The sequence below is a fragment of the Mya arenaria genome, chromosome 9 (assembly GCF_026914265.1).
Source record: "Mya arenaria isolate MELC-2E11 chromosome 9, ASM2691426v1".
NCBI classification, from domain to species: Eukaryota; Metazoa; Mollusca; class Bivalvia; order Myida; family Myidae; genus Mya; species Mya arenaria.
In genome coordinates, this window is record NC_069130.1 from 60,817,794 (window position 1) to 60,840,482 (window position 22,689).

Sequence of the window (22,689 nt, forward strand, 5' to 3'; positions counted from 1 at the left end):
ACTTCTTTTCTAACTATGGTTTTGCAATGCCGACCATGTTCTTAGCAGGTGACAAGTTAATAAATAAGTTCATATAAATTATGAATCAATAGATTGATCATAATCCACAACGACAATTCACAAGATAATCTTATAGCGGCGTTATTGTATCTGGGCTTCCCTCATTTAACCTTAGACAGTGTACATTCTTATGCCTTACATATAAAATGTTCGAGACGCTTGTCCCGACCTAATCAGAGTCGCATAATACTACGATAATTGAATATCTGTGAGTGTCAGAAATAGAAAATTATAGAAATGTTGTTAAGATAGACAAGTGAACATAATTAAGTATTCGTCTGTGAATTCCGGGATGGTATAAGAATGTATTCTTTGATGTTGTTGGTTATATTATTATTAACGTATATTGTACCTGAACAGTATATGCTTGGATTTGAACAGGCCAAGTTGCAACGCATTGTGAATTTCAACGAATACCTCTTATACATAACGTACTTATGATGCCATATCATTTACGTAAGTTTTGGGCTTTTCATTCAAATACAATAGCTCAAGTATCCTTTTTAATTGCACTATTATATCCATCGATTGATAGAACATGTATGGAATGAATAGCATATAAACTGTTTGAATCACATTTTAGCCTCACGGATTAAGCGCTATTTAGTATAAAACATTTAAACGTTAACCAGATACAGTAACTGTCTGCCCGTTTGTGAATCGCCAATTTCTGCGAAAATTCTCAACATCTGACAGAATATATAATGAATGCACTTGTGTCTAATTCAACTCTACCAACATGTGATATTTTCATTCATTATTTGATAACATACGACCGACATTTACACAGCTATTAGCTCACACATGGTGCCATAGAGAGATGCAGGGACCTAAAGATTGGCGGCAACCCTCAGATGCTGAGGAAGGCAATGACAGTTAAACGCCACACTGCCATGAATCACTGGTATTACAGCACCCAAGGCCACTTTGAGCTAGTTATCAAACGAAGGAGATGCCAATTACTTAATATTGATGGGAGATAATCACGCGCTTGTCCAATCAGAGTGTCATAGTACGGCATTTTTGTCCGTATGCGGCTGCCATCGTGAAAGACAATACAATAATTCCATTTTACTGACTTTTACTATTAATTAGATTTCATGTATTTCACTCAAACATGTTATATCAAAAACTTTTAGATAATTTACACACCTTCTATTGGTGAACCGTTTACAATATTCAGATTCATTGCAGCATATGGTACCAGTAGCATACTCTTCGCTATTTTTTATTTTCAAGTGACACCCTTAATCAAAATCAATACATACACATGTATAATAAACAAATAATTTTCGTGATGAACCTTAAACTACTGACTAAACAGTGCATTTATGGAAAATATGAATTGCTGATAACAAGATTGTAACAGTATATTTAATAGCCTAAAACGCACAAATATGAAATGATTGGTGAGTGATAAAATATTTACTGTGGTCTACTATCGTCTCATAAGTTTTCTGCACCATTCTTTCAAATCAAACTCGGTATCCTTAATAAGAACCACTGTTCTCGACATTTTTAGCTTATTTGGTATATAAAAACAATTGAAACAATCGACAAAATTGTATAAATTGTGGGAAATCTTATTTGGGAGTAAGAATGCATCTGTAATAAACCATCATCATATAAACATGATCTTAGTGCTCTACTTATGAGCAGAAATATACACAATTAATGCATTGTTTAGCAAACCCCCAAAACAAACAAAACTTACTTGTATATTTGAGTTCTACTTCAAAAACATGATAAATATCAAATTCACCAAAATGTTGAAATCCTCTAATGTATAAATTACATGGTTAATAATCCTTCTTCCATTTGATATGTATCACAAAACAAAGTCAATACAAGCTGGTATGAAACGATGAATTTGTAATGTTAAATTACAGCACTTATCAGGCAAAATACGACTTAAACGTCGGAGTTAAATCATCCATTTATTTCCACTTAGGGAGACATCATACTGAACAAATATGTTGGCCACAAAATATTGCCTTTTAAATGCAAATGCGCATACACCTTAAAGAGAAGTCGGTATAAAGATATCTTAAACAAGCTTTATTTGTAAACCAAATATTGGGATTCGGATTAAACTGTACACGGCCTTTCTATTTTCTTCTTCCAGTTCGCGTATTCACAGTTGTGACTTCAAAATTGGGATCAATAAATAAGCTTGAAATTGTAATTAATAAGATGTTTTATTCTTTCAAATTTAAGAATAGCCCATTTAAACCCAACAGTTGAGTTCATGTTACTCAAAGTAAATACGGTGTAATTATTGACTTAACTCGGGAGGGCAACGCATGGTTTGCAGTAGTAAACAAGACTGTACTCTATTCATACCCGCGATGTCCTCAATAACATTTAAAGTGACTATCTTATTAATAATCAAAAGATACACATGTAGAAAAAACATCATTTTTGAATGATAAACCTTTAACTACTTACTAAATTATGCATTTATGGAAAATATCTATTACAGATAACAAGATTGCAACCGTGTATTTAATAGCAGAAAGCGCAAAAATATTAAATGATTGGTAAATGCTAAAAGTTTTACAGTGGTTTACTGTAGTCGCTTAAAGTAAAAAATACCTTGTTTTGAGCTGATTTCTTTCAAATGAAACTCGTTGTTCTTCATAAGAACTATTTTTTCGACATTTGTTCATCCTTTTTGGTATATTGGAACAATATCATTATATGTGGTAAATTTTATCTGGGTGTAATAGTGCATCTTTAAGTAAAATGCTTACTTTTGTAGATACTTTAAATATACTACATGTACTAAGGTATGTACAATAACAGAATATTTGAAGAATGTTAATTTAAAAAATGTCATATCAATAATACAAAAGTATATTTGCTTTGTGTGTTAACGATATTTTATTACTATATCATTGCATTATATTACCATTCTTGTTGATATTTTAATACGAACACATTTATTGAATCTCGGTGGATGTCAAAAGGTTCTATATTGACTATATTATCCTGCCGTATTGGGGAAAAATAGAACAATGCTTAACTAGCATCAATATATTAAAACAACTAAAGAACGAACAATGCAATTTCTTGTAAAAGATACTTAAGTGGCAGTAGGTAAACTTGTATTAAAAGTCGAAACCCGTGAACTCGAACTCGCTTGGCTCGAAGTTATCGTTAGCTCAAGCTGGATGTAAAGAACCGAGATAATTTGACTGAATGTAAGCATTCCCGCTTGGCTCAAATTTTCCCGTGACTCGAGGTATGTTCTCTCGTCCCTTAGAGTTCTGACAAACTTGGTATATTCAATAAAAAGCCGCATGAAATAATAATATACTAACTAACATCTACTTAATTTTTTATTTTCATTTGGCAAAGAAACTGCGTGTCAAATAGTATGTAAAAAAAAATTCCAGATTGAGTTTCCTTGGACGCATATTATTTATGAGCTTTATTTAATCGTTTGAATTGAATACATGTCTGTTACTTTGTTAAACTTAACTGAAACAAAGTATAATAACAAACGTTCTGCATATCAGCTAAACGTACAATTTATCTTTGAAAATAAAACAAGAACATGCCATGTCATATATGATTCCCTACTAATCATGTGTTTTGTTCAAAACTTGGGATATTGCGTGTCATAACTTCCATGTTGTCTTACGGTATGGGGCCGTAAAACTGGACGTCTGTATATATTTGCTGTACCGCTGGTGTATTGGTTTGTTTTGCTTAATTCAGATAAATGATGAAACTGATTTTGCTTAGAACATTTGTTGAGCGGGACTCATACAAATGTTTCCCCGGATATGCCGTATAAGATCCAAATGGAAAACATTATATATGATGCTGTTTATCAAGCAAGAGTCCGCTAAAGATGTAAAACATATCATGTTTGACACTTAAATGACAATCCACTTTCGCTTGTTTAAATGTTAGGAACTCTCGTTGCATTGTATCAATAATCTAAAACAAGACAAGTCTGTATGTGAAGAAACATATCATATTGGTTATTGCGAATCCAGCCAAGTTCTCCTCTATACATGCATTATTATTCACAGCTAATCCTTATTCTGAATGCAAGGTTTGTATATACACTCGGAAGCATTCGTCGTGATCAGCCGACAGACGATAAAACTATTACATTTTTAGAGTTCAGAACATATTTTAAGAGTATTTACCTTTTTCGTAACTCGATTTTACGATAAAACATAGACATGGTAATCAGTTCGCCCATATGAGTTATTCTATCAACATATATTACATTACAGTAACTATTGTTTCCCATTTACTCGGGCTATGAACACATTTATAATATTATAAATTATACCTTATCAATTAAATGTCCTCACATGCATTGAGTACCCATTATTGATGACAATGAGGGCTCAGTTCATAATCGGTATTCAATCGCTCCTAGTAATGACTTCTCGTGCTTGTTTAAACATATTGCTATGGTGAGCAGACAGAGATAAATGATGAAACTGATCAGTGTATTTGCAGGTGTTGAGATCAGTCTGTAATCTAATGTAATGACTGCGATATTTCAGTGACAAATTATGCATTTTTAATAATGCAGTGTTGACAGGGACATCCCAACCAGACAGCTATCTGCTACGGCATAGGGAACACAAGCTAAAATTTTAACAAACGTTAAACAAAATAAACAGATGTTCAGACAAGAAACACTCTCGGTAAGCAATGCTGAAACATATAACACATCAATTCATCTGTTTCCAGGGTAATGGCGTAGCGTAGTATTAATGCACTATGTATATGCTATGTTGTATTTACGTATATCAAATGTGTCTCATTTACAAGCAGAAAAAGGAGCGTTTTACTTTCTTATCCATTTTGACCTCTCTTTTATAATTAGCTTACATCGCTTTGGTTCTAGTAATTGCATGGGTCGAGATACAGTTCTGTCGGGGAAACAATGTCTGAGATTAAAAACATAAATCAAATCCTTCTTTCTCAGTCTCAAATCTAATTTCCAAAGTTTCTTAACAGAAAATAACGATGTATACGAAGCAAAGCTATTCGATGCTGATTCGTCCAAACATAATGAAGACATTTTCCAGTGCCGTTACGTCACGTGTGTTGAGCGCTCGTGACCTTCCCAAAGCGTTCACCTCTGTGTTGGTCGGCTGAGTGCATTATTTATGTAAACGTAAAGGCGGTGAGCGCACGTTTTAATGAATTAATTGTGGAGTTGATGTCATTATCGGGGTATGAACGCAAATGGGCTGGTCAAAGTGTGTGGAGTCCACCTGGCTTATCCCCTGTAATTCCCATTGTTTAGCACTATAGCTTGATGTAGATTCTTTCACCAGGAGGCCTGTTCGTTGACTACTTAAACATATCATCTATTTTACAAGTTGGTGATAAAAGTCTGGACAGGTGGGAGGTTGATAATTCACATACTAGATTATGCAGGATTGTCATTGGCGTGGTGTGTTTCGTTAAGTGTATATTGGCATTGGCGCTGTGTGTTTCATTGAGTGTATATTGTCGTGGGCGCTGTGTGTTTCGTTGAGTGTATATTGTCGTGGGCGCTGTGTGTTTCGTTGAGTGTATATTGGCATTGGCGCTGTGTGTTTCATTGAGTGTATATTGTCGTGGGCGCTGTGTGTTTCGTTGAGTGTCTGTTGTTGGCGTATTGTGTTTCGGTTATCGAACGTTGTCATTGGCGCTGTGTGTTCAATTGAGTGTATATTTTCGTGGGCGCTGTGTGTTTCGTTGAGTGTATATTGTCGTGGGCGCTGTGTGTTCCATTGAGTGTATATTGTCGTGGGCGCTGTGTGTTTCGTTGAGTGTATATTGTCGTGGGCGTTGTGTGTTTCGTTGAGTGTATATTGTCGTGGGCGCTGTGTGTTTCGTTGAGTGTATATTGTCGTGGGCGCTGTGTGTTTCGTTGAGTGTATATTGTCGTGGGCGCTGTGTGTTTCGTTGAGTGTATATTGTCGTGGGCGCTGTGTGTTTCGTTGAGTGTATATTGTCGTGGGCGCTGTGTGTTCCGTTGAGTGTATATTGTCGTGGGCGCTGTGTGTTTCGTTGAGTGTATATTGTCGTGGGCGCTGTGTGTTCCGTTGAGTGTATATTGTCGTGGGCGCTGTGTGTTCCGTTGAGTGTATATTGTCGTGGGCGCTGTGTGTTCCGTTGAGTGTATATTGTCGTGGGCGCTGTGTGTTTCGTTGAGTGTATATTGTCGTGGGTGCTGTTTGTTTTGTTGAGTGTATATTGTCGTGGGCGCTGTGTGTTTCGTTGAGTGTATATTGTCGTGGGCGCTGTGTGTTTCGTTGAGTGTATATTGTCGTGGGCGCTGTGTGTTTCGTTGAGTGTATATTGTCATTGGCGCTGTGTGTTTCGTTGAGTGTATATTGTCGTGCGTGCTGTTTGTTTTGTTGAGTGTATATTGTCGTGGGCGCTGTGTGTTTCGTTGAGTGTATATTGTCGTGGGCGCTGTGTGTTTCGTTGAGTGTATATTGTCGTGGGCGCTGTGTGTTTCGTTGAGTGTATATTGTCGTGGGCGCTGTGTGCTCCGTTGAGTGTATATTGTCGTGGGCGCTGTGTGTTCCGTTGAGTGTATATTGTCGTGGGCGCTGTGTGTTCCGTTGAGTGTTTATTGTCGTGGGCGCTGTGTGTTCCGTTGAGTGTATATTGTCGTGGGCGCTGTGTGTTTCGTTGAGGGTATACTGTCGTGGGCGCTGTGTGTTTCGCTGAGTGTATAATGTCGTGGGCGCTGTGTGTTTCGTTGAGTGTATATTGTCGTGGGCGCTGTGTGTTTCGTTGAGTGTATATTGTCGTGGGCGCTGTGTGTTCCGTTGAGTGTATATTGTCGTGGGCGCTGTGTGTTTCGTTGAGTGTATATTGTCGTGGGCGCTGTGTGTTTCGTTGAATGTATATTGTCGTGGGCGTTGTGTGTTTCGTTAAGTGTATGTTGTTATTGGCGTTGTGTGTTTCGGTGAGTGTATGTTGTTATTGGCGTGGTGTGTTTCAGTGAGTGTATATTGTCGTGGGTGCTGTTTGTTTTGTTGAGTGTATATTGTCGTGGGCGCTGTGTGTTTCGTTGAGTGTATATTGTCGTGGGCGCTGTGTGTTTCGTTGAGTGTATATTGTCGTGGGCGCTGTGTGTTTCGTTGAATGTATATTGTCGTGGGCGTTGTGTGTTTCGTTGAGTGTATATTGTCGTGGGCGCTGTGTGTTTCGTTGAGGGTATACTGTCGTGGGCGCTGTGTGTTTCGCTGAGTGTATATTGTCGTGGGCGCTGTGTGTTTCGTTGAGTGTATATTGTCGTGGGCGCTGTGTGTTCCGTTGAGTGTATATTGTCGTGGGCGCTGTGTGTTTCGTTGAGTGTATATTGTCGTGGGCGCTGTGTGTTTCGTTGAGTGTCTGTTGTTGGCGTATTTTGTTTCGGTTATCGAACTTTGTCATTGGCGCTGTGTGTTTCGTTGAGTGTATATTGTCGTGGGCGCTGTGTGTTTCGTTGAGTGTATATTGTCGTGGGCGCTGTGTGTTTCGTTGAGTGTATATTGTCGTGGGCGCTGTGTGTTTCGTTGAGTGTCTGTTGTTGGCGTATTTTGTTTCGGTTATCGAACTTTGTCATTGGCGCTGTGTGTTCCGTTGAGTGTATATTGTCGTGGGCGCTGTGTGTTTCGTTGAGTGTATATTGTCGTGGGCGCTGTGTGTTTCGTTGAGTGTATATTGTCGTGGGCGCTGTGTGTTTCGTTGAGGGTATACTGTCGTGGGCGCTGTGTGTTTCGTTGAGTGTATATTGTCGTGGGCGCTGTGTGTTTCGTTGAGTGTATATTGTCGTGGGCGCTGTGTGTTCCGTTGAGTGTATATTGTCGTGGGCGCTGTGTGTTTCGTTGAGTGTCTGTTGTTGGCGTATTTTGTTTCGGTTATCGAACTTTGTCATTGGCGCTGTGTGTTCCATTGAGTGTATATTGTCGTGGGCGCTGTGTGTTCCGTTGAGTGTATATTGTCATTGGCGCTGTGTGTTTCGTTGAGTGTATATTGTCGTGGGCGCTGTGTGTTCCGTTGAGTGTATATTGTCGTGGGCGCTGTGTGTTCCGTTGAGTGTATATTGTCGTGGGTGCTGTGTGTTCCGTTGAGTGTATATTGTCGTGGGCGCTGTGTGTTCCGTTGAGTGTATATTGTCGTGGGTGCTGTGTGTTCCGTTGAGTGTATATTGTCGTGGGCGCTGTGTGTTCCGTTGAATGTATATTGTCGTGGGCGCTGTGTGTTCCGTCGAATGTTTATTGTCGTGGACGCTGTGTGTTCCGTTGAGTGTATATTGTCGTGTGTGCTGTGTGTTCCGTTGAGTGTATATTGTCGTGGGCGCTGTGTGTTCCGTTGAGTGTATATTGTCGTGGGCGCTGTGTGTTCCGTTGAGTGTATATTGTCGTGGGCGCTGTGTGTTCCGTTGAGTGTATATTGTCGTGGGTGCTGTGTGTTCCGTTGAGTGTATATTGTCGTGGGCGCTGTGTGTTTCGTTGAGTGTATATTGTCGTGGGTGCTGTGTGTTCCGTTGAGTGTATATTGTCGTGGGTGCTGTGTGTTCCGTTGAGTGTATATTGTCGTGGGCGCTGTGTGTTCCGTTGAGTGTATATTGTCGTGGGCGCTGTGTGTTCCGTTGAGTGTATATTGTCGTGGGCGTTGTGTGTTCCGTTGAGTGTATATTGTCGTGGGCGCTGTGTGTTTCGTTGAGTGTATATTGTCATTGGCGTGGTGTGTTTCGTTAAGTGTATATTGGCATTGGCGCTGTGTGTTTCATTGAGTGTATATTGTCGTGGGCGCTGTGTGTTTCGTTGAGTGTATATTGTCGTGGGCGCTGTGTGTTTCGTTGAGTGTATATTGGCATTGGCGCTGTGTGTTTCATTGAGTGTATATTGTCGTGGGCGCTGTGTGTTTCGTTGAGTGTCTGTTGTTGGCGTATTGTGTTTCGGTTATCGAACGTTGTCATTGGCGCTGTGTGTTCCATTGAGTGTATATTTTCGTGGGCGCTGTGTGTTTCGTTGAGTGTATATTGTCGTGGGCGCTGTGTGTTCCGTTGAGTGTATATTGTCGTGGGCGCTGTGTGTTTCGTTGAGTGTATATTGTCGTGGGCGTTGTGTGTTTCGTTGAGTGTATATTGTCGTGGGCGCTGTGTGTTTCGTTGAGTGTATATTGTCGTGGGCGCTGTGTGTTTCGTTGAGTGTATATTGTCGTGGGCGCTGTGTGTTTCGTTGAGTGTATATTGTCGTGGGCGCTGTGTGTTTCGTTGAGTGTATATTGTCGTGGGCGCTGTGTGTTCCGTTGAGTGTATATTGTCGTGGGCGCTGTGTGTTTCGTTGAGTGTATATTGTCGTGGGCGCTGTGTGTTCCGTTGAGTGTATATTGTCGTGGGCGCTGTGTGTTCCGTTGAGTGTATATTGTCGTGGGCGCTGTGTGTTCCGTTGAGTGTATATTGTCGTGGGCGCTGTGTGTTTCGTTGAGTGTATATTGTCGTGCGTGCTGTTTGTTTTGTTGAGTGTATATTGTCGTGGGCGCTGTGTGTTTCGTTGAGTGTATATTGTCGTGGGCGCTGTGTGTTTCGTTGAGTGTATATTGTCGTGGGCGCTGTGTGTTTCGTTGAGTGTATATTGTCATTGGCGCTGTGTGTTTCGTTGAGTGTATATTGTCGTGCGTGCTGTTTGTTTTGTTGAGTGTATATTGTCGTGGGCGCTGTGTGTTTCGTTGAGTGTATATTGTCGTGGGCGCTGTGTGTTCCGTTGAGTGTATATTGTCGTGGGCGCTGTGTGTTTCGTTGAGTGTATATTGTCGTGGGCGCTGTGTGCTCCGTTGAGTGTATATTGTCGTGGGCGCTGTGTGTTCCGTTGAGTGTATATTGTCGTGGGCGCTGTGTGTTCCGTTGAGTGTTTATTGTCGTGGGCGCTGTGTGTTCCGTTGAGTGTATATTGTCGTGGGCGCTGTGTGTTTCGTTGAGGGTATACTGTCGTGGGCGCTGTGTGTTTCGCTGAGTGTATATTGTCGTGGGCGCTGTGTGTTTCGTTGAATGTATATTGTCGTGGGCGCTGTGTGTTTCGTTGAGTGTATATTGTCGTGGGCGCTGTGTGTTCCGATGAGTGTATATTGTCGTGGGCGCTGTGTGTTTCGTTGAGTGTATATTGTCGTGGGCGCTGTGTGTTTCGTTGAATGTATATTGTCGTGGGCGTTGTGTGTTTCGTTAAGTGTATGTTGTTATTGGCGCTGTGTGTTTCGTTGAGTGTATGTTGTTATTGGCGTGGTGTGTTTCAGTGAGTGTATATTGTCGTGGGTGCTGTTTGTTTTGTTGAGTGTATATTGTCGTGGGCGCTCTGTGTTTCGTTGAGTGTATATTGTCGTGGACGCTGTGTGTTCCGTTGAGTGTATATTGTCGTGGGCGCTGTGTGTTTCGTTGAATGTATATTGTCGTGGGCGTTGTGTGTTTCGTTAAGTGTATATTGTCGTGGGCGCTGTGTGTTTCGTTGAGGGTATACTGTCGTGGGCGCTGTGTGTTTCGCTGAGTGTATATTGTCGTGGGCGCTCTGTGTTTCGTTGAGTGTATATTGTCGTGGGCGCTGTGTGTTTCGTTGAGTGTATATTGTCGTGGGTGCTGTGTGTTTCATTGAGTGTATATTGTCGTGGGCGCTGTGTGTTTCGTTGAGTGTCTGTTGTTGGCGTATTTTGTTTCGGTTATCGAACTTTGTCATTGGCGCTGTGTGTTTCGTTGAGTGTATATTGTCGTGGGCGCTGTGTGTTTCGTTGAGTGTATATTGTCGTGGGCGCTGTGTGTTTCGTTGAGTGTATATTGTCGTGGGCGCTGTGTGTTTCGTTGAGTGTCTGTTGTTGGCGTATTTTGTTTCGGTTATCGAACTTTGTCATTGGCGCTGTGTGTTCCGTTGAGTGTATATTGTCGTGGGCGCTGTGTGTTTCGTTGAGTGTATATTGTCGTGGGCGTTGTGTGTTTCGTTGAGTGTATATTGTCGTGGGCGCTGTGTGTTTCGTTGAGGGTATACTGTCGTGGGCGCTGTGTGTTTCGCTGAGTGTATATTGTCGTGGGCGCTGTGTGTTTCGTTGAGTGTATATTGTCGTGGGCGCTGTGTGTTCCGTTGAGTGTATATTGTCGTGGGCGCTGTGTGTTTCGTTGAGTGTCTGTTGTTGGCGTATTTTGTTTCGGTTATCGAACTTTGTCATTGGCGCTGTGTGTTCCATTGAGTGTATATTGTCGTGGGCGCTGTGTGTTCCGTTGAGTGTATATTGTCATTGGCGCTGTGTGTTTCGTTGAGTGTATATTGTCGTGGGCGCTGTGTGTTCCGTTGAGTGTATATTGTCGTGGGCGCTGTGTGTTCCGTTGAGTGTATATTGTCGTGGGTGCTGTGTGTTCCGTTGAGTGTATATTGTCGTGGGCGCTGTGTGTTCCGTTGAGTGTATATTGTCGTGGGTGCTGTGTGTTCCGTTGAGTGTATATTGTCGTGGGCGCTGTGTGTTCCGTTGAATGTATATTGTCGTGGGCGCTGTGTGTTCCGTCGAATGTTTATTGTCGTGGACGCTGTGTGTTCCGTTGAGTGTATATTGTCGTGTGTGCTGTGTGTTCCGTTGAGTGTATATTGTCGTGGGCGCTGTGTGTTCCGTTGAGTGTATATTGTCGTGGGCGCTGTGTGTTCCGTTGAGTGTATATTGTCGTGGGCGCTGTGTGTTCCGTTGAGTGTATATTGTCGTGGGTGCTGTGTGTTCCGTTGAGTGTATATTGTCGTGGGTGCTGTGTGTTTCGTTGAGTGTATATTGTCGTGGGTGCTGTGTGTTCCGTTGAGTGTATATTGTCGTGGGTGCTGTGTGTTCCGTTGAGTGTATATTGTCGTGGGCGCTGTGTGTTCCGTTGAGTGTATATTGTCGTGGGCGCTGTGTGTTCCGTTGAGTGTATATTGTCGTGGGCGTTGTGTGTTCCGTTGAGTGTATATTGTCGTGGGTGCTGTGTGTTCCGTTGAGTGTATATTGTCGTGGGCGCTGTGTGCTCCGTTGAGTGTATATTGTCGTGGGCGCTGTGTGTTCCGTTGAGTGTATATTGTCGTGGGCGCTGTGTGTTCCGTTGAGTGTTTATTGTCGTGGGCGCTTTGTGTTCCGTTGAATGTATATTGTCGTGGGCGCTGTGTGTTTCGTTGAGGGTATACTGTCGTGGGCGCTGTGTGTTTCGCTGAGTGTATAATGTCGTGGGCGCTGTGTGTTTCGTTGGATGTATATTGTCGTGGGCGCTGTGTGTTTCGTTGATTGTATATTGTCGTGGGCGCTGTGTGTTCCGATGAGTGTATATTGTCGTGGGCGCTGTGTGTTTCGTTGAGTGTATATTGTCGTGGGCGCTGTGTGTTTCGTTGAATGTATATTGTCGTGGGCGTTGTGTGTTTCGTTAAGTGTATGTTGTTATTGGCGTGGTGTGTTTCGTTGAGTGTATGTTGTTATTGGCGTGGTGTGTTTCAGTGAGTGTATATTGTCGTGGGTGCTGTTTGTTTTGTTGAGTGTATATTGTCGTGGGCGCTGTGTGTTTCGTTGAGTGTATATTGTCGTGGACGCTGTGTGTTCCGTTGAGTGTATATTGTCGTGGGCGCTGTGTGTTTCGTTGAGTGTATATTGTCGTGGACGCTGTGTGTTCCATTGAATGTATATTGTCGTGGGCGCTGTGTGTTTCGTTGAATGTATATTGTCGTGGGCGTTGTGTGTTTCGTTGAATGTATATTGTCGTGGGCGTTGTGTGTTTCGTTAAGTGTATTTTTTTATTGGCGTGGTGTGTTTCGGTGAGTGTATGTTGTTATTGGCGTGTTGTGTTTCAGTGAGTGTATATTGTCGTGGGTGCTGTTTGTTTAGTTGAGTGTATATTGTCGTGGGCGCTGTGTGTTTCGTTGAGTGTATATTGTCGCGGGCGCTGTGTGTTCCGATGAGTGTATATTGTCGTGGGCGCTGTGTGTTTCGTTGAGTGTATATTGTCGTGGGCGCTGTGTGTTTCGTTGAATGTATATTGTCGTGGGCGTTGTGTGTTTCGTTAAGTGTATTTTTTTATTGGCGTGGTGTGTTTCAGTGAGTGTATATTGTCGTGGGTGCTGTTTGTTTTGTTGAGTGTATATTGTCGTGGGCGCTGTGTGTTTCGTTTAGTGTATATGGTCGTGGGCGATGTGTGTTTCGTTGAATGTATATTGTCGTGGGCGCTGTGTGTTTCGTTGATTGTATATTGTCGCGGGTGCTGTGTGTTCCCATGAGTGTATATTGTCGTGGGCGCTGTGTGTTTCGTTGAGTGTATATTGTCGTGGGCGCTGTGTGTTTCGTTGAATGTATATTGTCGTGGGCGTTGTGTGTTTCGTTAAGTGTATTTGTTATTGGCCTGTGGTGTTTCGGTGAGTGTATGTTGTTATTGGCGTGGTGTGTTTCGTTGAATGTATATTGTCGTGGGCGTGGTATGTTTCGTTGAATGTATATTGTCGTGGGCGTTGTGTGTTTCGTTAAGTGTATTTTTTTATTGGCGTGGTGTGTTTCGGTGAGTGTATGTTGTTATTGGCGTGGTGTGTTCCGATGAGTGTATATTGTCGTGGGCGCTGTGTGTTTGGTTGAGTGTATATTGTCGTGGACGCTGTGTGTTCCGTTGAGTGTATATTGTCGTGGGCGCTGTGTGTTCCGTTGAGTGTATATTGTCGTGGGCGCTGTGTGTTTCGTTGAGTGTATATTGTCGTGGACGCTGTGTGTTCCGTTGAGTGTATATTGTCGTTGGCGCTGTGTGTTTGGTTGAGTGTATATTGTCGTGGGCGCTGTGTGTTTCGTTGAGTGTATATTGTCGTGGGCGCTGTGTGTTTCGTTGAGTGTATATTGTCGTGGGCGCTGTGTGTTTCGTTGAGTGTATATTGTCGTGGGCGCTGTGTGTTTCGTTGAGTGTATATTGTCGTGGGCGATGTGTGTTTCGTTGAGTGTATGTTGTCATTGGCGCTGTGTGTTTCGTTGAGTGTATATTGTCGTGCGTGCTGTTTGTTTTGTTGAGTGTATATTGTCGTGGGCGCTGTGTGTTTCGTTGAGTGTATATTGTCGTGGGCGCTGTGTGTTTCGTTGAGTGTATATTGTCGTGGGCGCTGTGTGTTTCGTTGAGTGTATATTTTCGTGGGCGATGTGTGTTTCGTTGAGTGTATATTGTCGTGGGCGCTGTGTGTTTCGTTGAGTGTATGTTGTCATTGGCGCTGTGTGTTTCATTGAGTGTATATTGTCGTGGGCGCTGTGTGTTTCGTTGAGTGTATATTGTCGTGGGCGCTGTGTGTTTCGTTGAGTGTATATTGTCGTGGGCGATGTGTGTTTCGTTGAGTGTATGTTGTCATTGGCGCTGTGTGTTTCGTTGAGTGTACGTTTTCATTTCCGCTGTGTGTTTTGTTTAGTGTATGTTTTCATTTGCGCTGTGCATTTCGTCGAGTGTTTGTTGTTACTGGCGTGTGTGTTTCGTTGAGTCTATTTTGTCATGTATGTTGTTAGTTATAGAGGCTATGTTGTTATGTGGTGTTGTGTGTTATATAGGTTATTTTGGCATTGGCGTTGTGTGTTTCAGAGGTTATATTGTCATGTGGTGTTGTGTGTTTTATGATTGTATGTTGTTTTATGGGGCTGTATGTTTTGTTGTGAACAATATATAGATATGACTGTTGAATTTAAGGAGGATGTGGCTGCAGTTCGATGTTGGATAAAGCAGAAATAAACTTTTTGACCGGCTAAGATTGATAAAAAAGTACAGAGATTGATAAACCTCTGAGTGTTTTATTTCAACATTTCAAACTGTGTCTGGATGTATAAAACCAATCGTTTGTTGTTTTTATATACAATAAATGAACTTTTCTTGCTTTCTTGATTTTCTTTGTGTTTTTGATTAAAGATTAAAATTACTAAATAAAGTAAGTGTATATGCCAATATGAATGCCTTCCACGTATATGCCCTTTAAACGAAAAATAATTTAAATGGAGATAAACATGTTGAAAGCCGTTGTGTAAGGAGTTTCGCCGACTATTGATGATGTACAGTTCAGGCCTTAAGGAATACTCTTGAAAACATACAAGGCTGTAAAACTTGTCAGAGAAACATAATTACTTTGTTAACCAGATAATGCAAACGAGTAATCGGTAACTGCCTGACATTTTATTTCCCTGTAGTGTCATTAACGTTCTGAATTCATAGCTTGAAAAAAGGAAGCTTTTAAAGGATGAGCACAGCTCAAAATCAGCTTTAAGATAATATCTTAAACATATTAGAGGAATAAACATCCTTCATACTAATCAAAAACAAAGGAAATATCCATTGATCCAAAATATCAGACAATTTTTAAGATACACATGTGTGACTGAACGTCAATATTAAAGGGACTAGACACCAAATAGTTCTAAATTCGGCAAATACAGAATTTCCTCATTAGATTTGTCATAACGAGCTTGTATGATGCCGACAATACATCACTTTATATGAGTAAAAGACTTACCTGCTTAAATATAGTGCATAATGTGCAAGTCACGTGATTAGTAAAGGTACATATACTGACGCTATTTCTAAAATAACTTGGATTTCGTGGTAGACAGACTCAGTAAATTTCGAATTGGTAAAATACGCATAAACTCTGAAAGATACATGTATCGCTAACGATTTGACACATCAGTAATTACGATCAAATGCGCTGTATACAGAGATATGAAATTTAAGTAAGCATTGGCAATGTTTGTTTTTCTTGCAGTTGTACCAGCTGGTGTCTAGTCCCTTTAAACTGTTAAAACATAACACATCCAAACTGAATTAGCAGCTTCCTTTCCAATGTTACCCCTATGTGCAAAATATCAGAAACACAGTTTATATAGCCGAGAATATCGCAGCGGTTTAAATGAATAGCAATACTACCAAGTATATGTTAGTGTTCAATTTCGGCGATCTACAGAAGCAAGTGCGGGTGTACCACGGCCGCAGGCTAAGTAGATACTCACTTGCAAACGGAACTGTTCATCGTGACTCACGCATAAACGTTACTAAAGCAGGTGTCACTTACAAATTAGCATTAAAAAAATATTTCCCTTTTGATTTATTTCAATTATTTTGGATTAAGATAATATAATACATTTATTTTATATCAACTGAAAGTTTCAATCCATAACGATTTCAAAGGACTTGGTCACATTTAACCATGTGTGTCAGAAGCAGTGTGTGTACACCACGTGATAAATTACACCAGAAATAATACGTTGGAAGGCAACATATTGCTTAAAATGATATCTTAAACTCAGATAACCTATCTTTTCCTATAACACAAAGGACAGTCTATGCCGCTTCAAAACCCACGCCTTCATTGTATTACCGGAGTTTGATTAGAAGATTAGATTCCTCAACCACTTCGACAAAGCTGTTTCCAAATTAATATTTTGAAAGTGCTCCATCAGGCGGTGGTTTTGTGAAGTGTTCTCAGAAACTAACCTCTCAATCAAACACTGGTTGAAGGTCGAAGGCGGGGCTCCGTAAGCGGCGTAGACTGCTCTATGTTCCATTTAATATTGTGAAGAAAGCGTAAAGTTATCTTTGTCTAAAGTCAACGCAAATCATTGCCTTCCGACGTAGCATTTATGGCGCAATTTATCACGTGGAATTCACACACTGAGGAGGCAGACGACGACTAGGCCGACGACACAAGGAATACCACATTCAATGGACTAATTTTAAAAGCAAAACTACAATCAAAATTGCATTAACTCAGTTGAAATAAATAATATGCAGTTTATTTTCATAGACGTGTGTCAGAAATAAAATAGAGAACACATTCGCATTGTGTAAAGCTTTTGTAACGTCCTCACACACACGATGTATGTATCAGTTTGTTTGGTTACCACACTGGAAATTTGCAGGCGTATATTCTTACACTTTACTAATATTTAACATCCTTATACATGTATATTTAAAATAGCACACCAATTGCTGGTATTACTTCATACTATTTTGATAATTAAAAGACAATTGAATACTGAATACTGGTAGTCAATTAAAGCATCTTTAAGTATGCATTACTTAATGACGTTCAAGATTTTACTTTATATTTCTTTAAAAAGACAACACGTTTTCTGAATAATTTAGGCAAACAAACCGTCGCAGGTATAACGGGGACCTCAAAATACCTAAACCGGTCAACCATTCACAAGAGCTAGCCAAGGCAATATGGAATCAATGCTTTTTTCGAGAATATCTCAAATCTCTGTGGTGTTTCCTTCCAACATAACTCGCCTTACTGTGATCACTTCTTTTAGCCGGGTTCTACCATTGCCTAAATGTGTTTACCCACTTAATGCCGAGAGCCATGGGAATAAGAAACATTTAATACGTTTCATGTTTTTAACATGATCTTTAGTAAAAGGCTTTCATGCATATTTACAATCAACACTTACATGATTAATATTGTTCAAGAATGAAAGTGAGAAACCAAGAATGGATTTATTTGCGAATAAAGAGAAACAAATGCTCCCTGCAGACGTTGTTCTGAGAATATAATCTTATGGCGAACCAAGTGGCTCTAAAGTTACAATATTACAACACTGACCTATTATAAAAATCTACAGCTGTGTTTTTATAGCTATAGCTGTAATTTAAGGCTAGTTTTTGTATTTCAAAGAATAGCAACAGCTATACGCTACAGCCAAATCGCCAAAAATACGATGCAGCAGTTTATTTACATTTTTTTTTGGCACTTTATCATTTTATAGCTACTGTTGTAATTCATCTTGTTGTATTATATTTATAGCTTCAGACGTAAGACAGTTGTTGTATTATATTTATAGCTACAGGTGTTTGACAGTTGTTGAATTCTTTTTTATTGCTACAGGTGGATAACAGTTGCTTTATGCAATTTATTGCTATGGCTGCAGTTTATGACAGTTGTGGTATCCCATTTATAGATACAGGTGTAATTTATGACAGTTGTTGTATTCTTTTTATAGCTACAGGTGTATTTTATGACAGCTGTTTTATTCTATTTATTGCTACAGGTATAGTTTCTGGCAGTTGTTCTATTTATGGCCACAGATGTATACAGTTGTATAGTTAAACTACATTTATAAATGTACAGCTGTAACTCCAGTAAAAGTTAAAGCTGTAGCTATAATTGACAGTTGTAGCTGAAGTTGATTCAGTACAGGTCACTCTCGTCTAAGTCAAATGTTTATCAAGGTCATTGTAAAATTGAAAAGCAAAAAACAACAACCAAAAAGAAGATGAGTTGGCCGGACAGAATCAAATTAAATAATTTAACTGATCTGACAACCAAAACCCATTAAGAAGATTGCAACCACTAAACATCTATTTAGTTATAAATTGGATTTTAAGTGGGGTATTTAGAAGCACACACAAGCACGCTAGGTACTGTTAATGCATCTCGCGCTCAACACTAAGAAAGCCATCCTGGCTTGATAGTTTAGACCAAATATAAACACATTATTCCAGTAAGACCGGAAATGACGTCGGTAACGTCTGCTACAAAATTTTGTCGTTTGCATTTTCCCGCGTAAATATTGTTGAGGAATATAATGAAAAATGACCCTGTTGTTGTGACGCTGTGACACGTTAAAATTAGCGTCATACCAAACACTAAATATGTTTTGCATAATTGAAATCAAAATATATTTCTGGCAATGCATTGACACATTAAAGCGCATTTTTTGCTGTGTCCAATGGTATACAACATGCCAGGGTCCCAAAAATAACAACAAGTCTACAAGTATTACATTAATTGTTTATTTAGTTGTCTAATTTTGTCAGATGTATCACCAGTGATCATTTGAACGTGCACAGTGCATCAAGTATTGAATCAATTTTAAAGTTAGACAAATATATTTGGAAACTATCCATAGAATTAATAGACAACCGTATAACTCGTATCCTAAAGGAGCACACACAATTTATTTGCATTTTCGAGACTATATAGACGTATTTTGTTATGTTAGGAATCAAATAAAAATGCCATGTCGTTGACGCTTCGCCAAGACACGATAAGTACATGACGGCTTACTGTTAGTTTAGTACATCTATGCCCTTGCATGCTTAGCCCATAATACAAAATTATAAATGTAAACAATGATACATAATAATAGTTTGTAGATTATATTTTGTTTACTGTAAGAGTTGTGCATTTCATATGCAAGTCTGCATCCAATAACGCAATTTACTGTTTATGTTTTATAACGTTCTGTTATTATCATTTTTTTCTTATCTCAATACGTGCTTTATCAAAAATAAAATCTTCATATGCCATCCACGCGTGCTTACGTCTTATAGGTTTGTAGACTGTTTTACTTCTTTCAAACCGTTTAATATTAAATATGTTATAATACTAACTTTATTGTATGAGGATAACACAGCGTCTTGTCTACGATTGTGGTATCGGACTATGACAAAATGTAGATCATACAAAAACGTTGATAGATAACCATCCAATTTCTTTAAATAAGGACAGTACTAAGTAAGAAGAGATTTTAGCAGCTTTTTTATTTGTGGATATGTTACTGGTTTGTGAAGTAATATCTCTTCTCCATATAGTACAGCAACAGTCCATATAAATATAAACGTCGTAAAATATTTTTTCATGACATAGTTTTAAAAATAACTTACTTTTGTTTTGAAAGTGCAATTTTGAGTTCGTTTTACGACATTCTTAGTTAACTTGATCTTTCCAGTTGAACTGATCATCAATAATTTACACCGAGAATCATATGGCTAGAGACTGGCTATATGTTCAAGCGATGAATTATTCATTACCATCGATAATGTAGTGATTTGTTGAGATTTATAACAATTAGAAACAACCATGGATTAAGATTAGCCAGAATGGGTTATCATATCGCTGTAAGAGCACAAAGACGCAATTGAGAGGTTCGTACTTTAAATAATTTCCTTAGTACATGCATTGATACAACTGGTTCCGATTTCAGTGTTCCCTATACAGTTTTACTATTCTAAGTTAAGGATATAACTTACCTAAAAAAGTCCATTACATTCCAAATAAACACCGGTGGGAATGTATTATAAATGCAAACACAAACATAATTCGTTCTTCTTCAAGCAGTTGTCGTTATAAACAGTGCTTTGTCCATAACTAGCGACTATCTGCTAGCAAGCAAACCTCTCACTGTGATACCAACGATATCTAGAGGACCCGGGAACCATTGGTGATGCCTTATATATAATCACTGGACACTCAATTAGCCCTATTCGATAGAGAAGTCACCGAATGTCCGATGCTAACGCACGTGGCAGTTGTTAGCGTCTCTTACAGGACGTATGGTATAGATACACATCAGATATTGGATATTCGTGGAAATACGCCATATGGTATTCTGCGATTCCGTGGAACATTGCGACACTTTCACTTTAGGTTGTTGTGCTGCAGGAATGGTCTGTAAGAATGTTGTCCGTTTCTTTTTTGCGATTCGTGAGGATAGCTTAACAACGATAGCTTAATAACTTTCAACACCACATTACATACATATGATACCTTCTCCTTATTCATGTTTCCTTCTGCTTTGTTGATAATTCAATCACCAAAATACATGGATGGAATGCATAGTATTATTTTCTTTTATTTGTTAGATCGTTCCGCACCTAAACAACGTCTGTGTGTCTGCTGGACTTTACTCCCAATATGCTTTGGTATAACTGTTGTCGTGAGGCGTTATGATGCTCGTTTGGTGAGTGTCTGCTGGCTTTATTCCCAATATGTATTGATATATTTATATGTCTTGAGGCGTGATGTGGCAAATTCGGTGAATGTCTGCTAGCTTTTCTAAATATGTATTGACATATCTGTTGTCTTTTAGCGTTATGTGGCTCGTTCGGTGAATGTCTGCGGGCCTTATTCCTAATAAGTATTGATATATCTGTTATCTTGTGGCGTTATTTGGCTCGTTCATTGAGTGTCTGCTGGCTTAACTCCCAATAAGTATTGATATATCTGTTATCCTGTGGCGTTGTGTGGCAAGTTCAGTGAGTGTCTGCTGGCTTTACTCCCAATAAGTATTAATATATCTGTTGCCCTGTGGTGTTGTGTGGCAAGTTCCTCCCAATAAGTATTGATATATCTGTTATCCTGTGGCGAAATGTGGCTCGTTCAATAAGTATTGATATATCTGTTATTCTGTAGCGAAATGTGGCTCGTTCAGTGAGTGTCTGCTGGCTTAACTCCCAATAAGTATTGATATATCTGTTATCCTGTGGCGAAATGTGGCTCGTTCAATAAGTATTGATATATCTGTTATTCTGTGGCGAAATGTGGCTCGTTCAGTGAGTGTCTGCTGGCTTAACTCCCAATAAGTATTGATATATCTGTTATCCTGTGGCGTTGTGTGGCAAGTTCGGTGAGTGCCTGCGGTGGCTTTATTCCCAATACGTAATGATTTATTTGTTGTCTTGAGGCGTTGCGTGGCAAGTTCGGTGAGTGTCTACTGACTTTATTACCAATATGTATTGATTTATCTGTTGTCCTGTAGCGTTATATTGTGAGTTCGGTGACTGCCTTCTGTTCTTAACTTATTGTGCCTTTTAGCAACTCAGAGCTAAATGTTGACGGTCGTGCTCGTCCCTGTAGCTTACAATACTCTATTACAGTTTTAAAGAGCGGATATTTCTGGCGGCACCTAATCACTCTACAGTGTTGAGTATACAGTTGGAGGAATATGTCACTTTAATTGTATCTTATATCATTGCAGCTTTATCATCAAGCGATAACTATCATTGATCTTGTCAAAGAGATTGATTCGATCCCTACATCTGGATATCTCAAGACAAAGCTTATTTCGTAAATTTCCAAAACTAGATTAACATCTATATGTAAAAGCGCTTGTAAAGAAAGTGTACTAAGTGTTTTGAAAATATGCTGTTGTCTAATCATCTTTCAACCAGAGTATATAAAATGGAACAGTTAGTCAACATTATTTTTAAACAGTCAACATGAACTCGGTTTTGAAAATACGGTAGAACCTGCAGAGACAAACCAAGTATCTGAAAGAATAACAATACCCGTGTTTAGAGGCACGAGTCTCAAGACATACGATACAATTAACGAGAATGACCCAACTAGTCTAGCAGTGACAGCAACACACTGAACTTTCATGAATCCGAATTATTTTACTAATTAAGGAAACGCCATTTACACAAACTGAATGGATGCGATAACTAAAAACTAAATATATACTACAATATGATCCGTATGTGAAGTTTGTAGTCAATAACTAAATTACTTTTGGAGTTATACGAATATGTATAAAAACGAACAAAGGACATTATTAAGAAACTATCGCAGCAATAGTCATCGTTCATTTACATTGCAAGTTACCTTAATTTTATCAACCTCAGCTATCCTAGACGCGAGAAGAGCAGTATGAACTATCAATAACAGCAACACAATGAACTGAGCTATTTTTCTAATTAATGAAATGCCATTTACACACACTGAATGGAAGATAAACATGCAATGAACGGAAAAGGGCAACGTGTCATAATGAACAACCCTAATGTTATAGTGGGGCTTCTTGCCGAACGTGAGCGTCATTTAAAGACACTCGCTCATGTTTTAGGAGAAACAAATAGTTTTACCGGTAATGCTTCTGAATTTTTTTTATCAT

At 39.6% G+C, this 22,689-nt stretch overlaps 1 protein-coding gene across 8 annotated transcripts in view; it reads right to left on the minus strand.

Moving 5' to 3' along the window:
- The window catches only part of LOC128203121 (N-acetylated-alpha-linked acidic dipeptidase 2-like), a 162,843-nt gene that overhangs the window by 30,802 nt on the left and 109,352 nt on the right, over positions 1-22,689 (minus strand). Inside the window, exon 1 of one of the 8 annotated variants that reach the window (XM_052904403.1) lies at positions 20,048-20,076. The exons of 6 other annotated variants lie outside the window; for them this stretch is intronic. In XM_052904403.1, the coding sequence (XP_052760363.1) occupies positions 20,048-20,061 (14 nt within the window). In that variant the 5' untranslated portion in view covers positions 20,062-20,076. Of the gene's footprint in view, positions 1-1,774; positions 2,059-20,047; positions 20,077-22,689 lie in introns of those variants that run through there. One more of the 8 variants, XM_052904404.1, reaches the window with a different exon arrangement.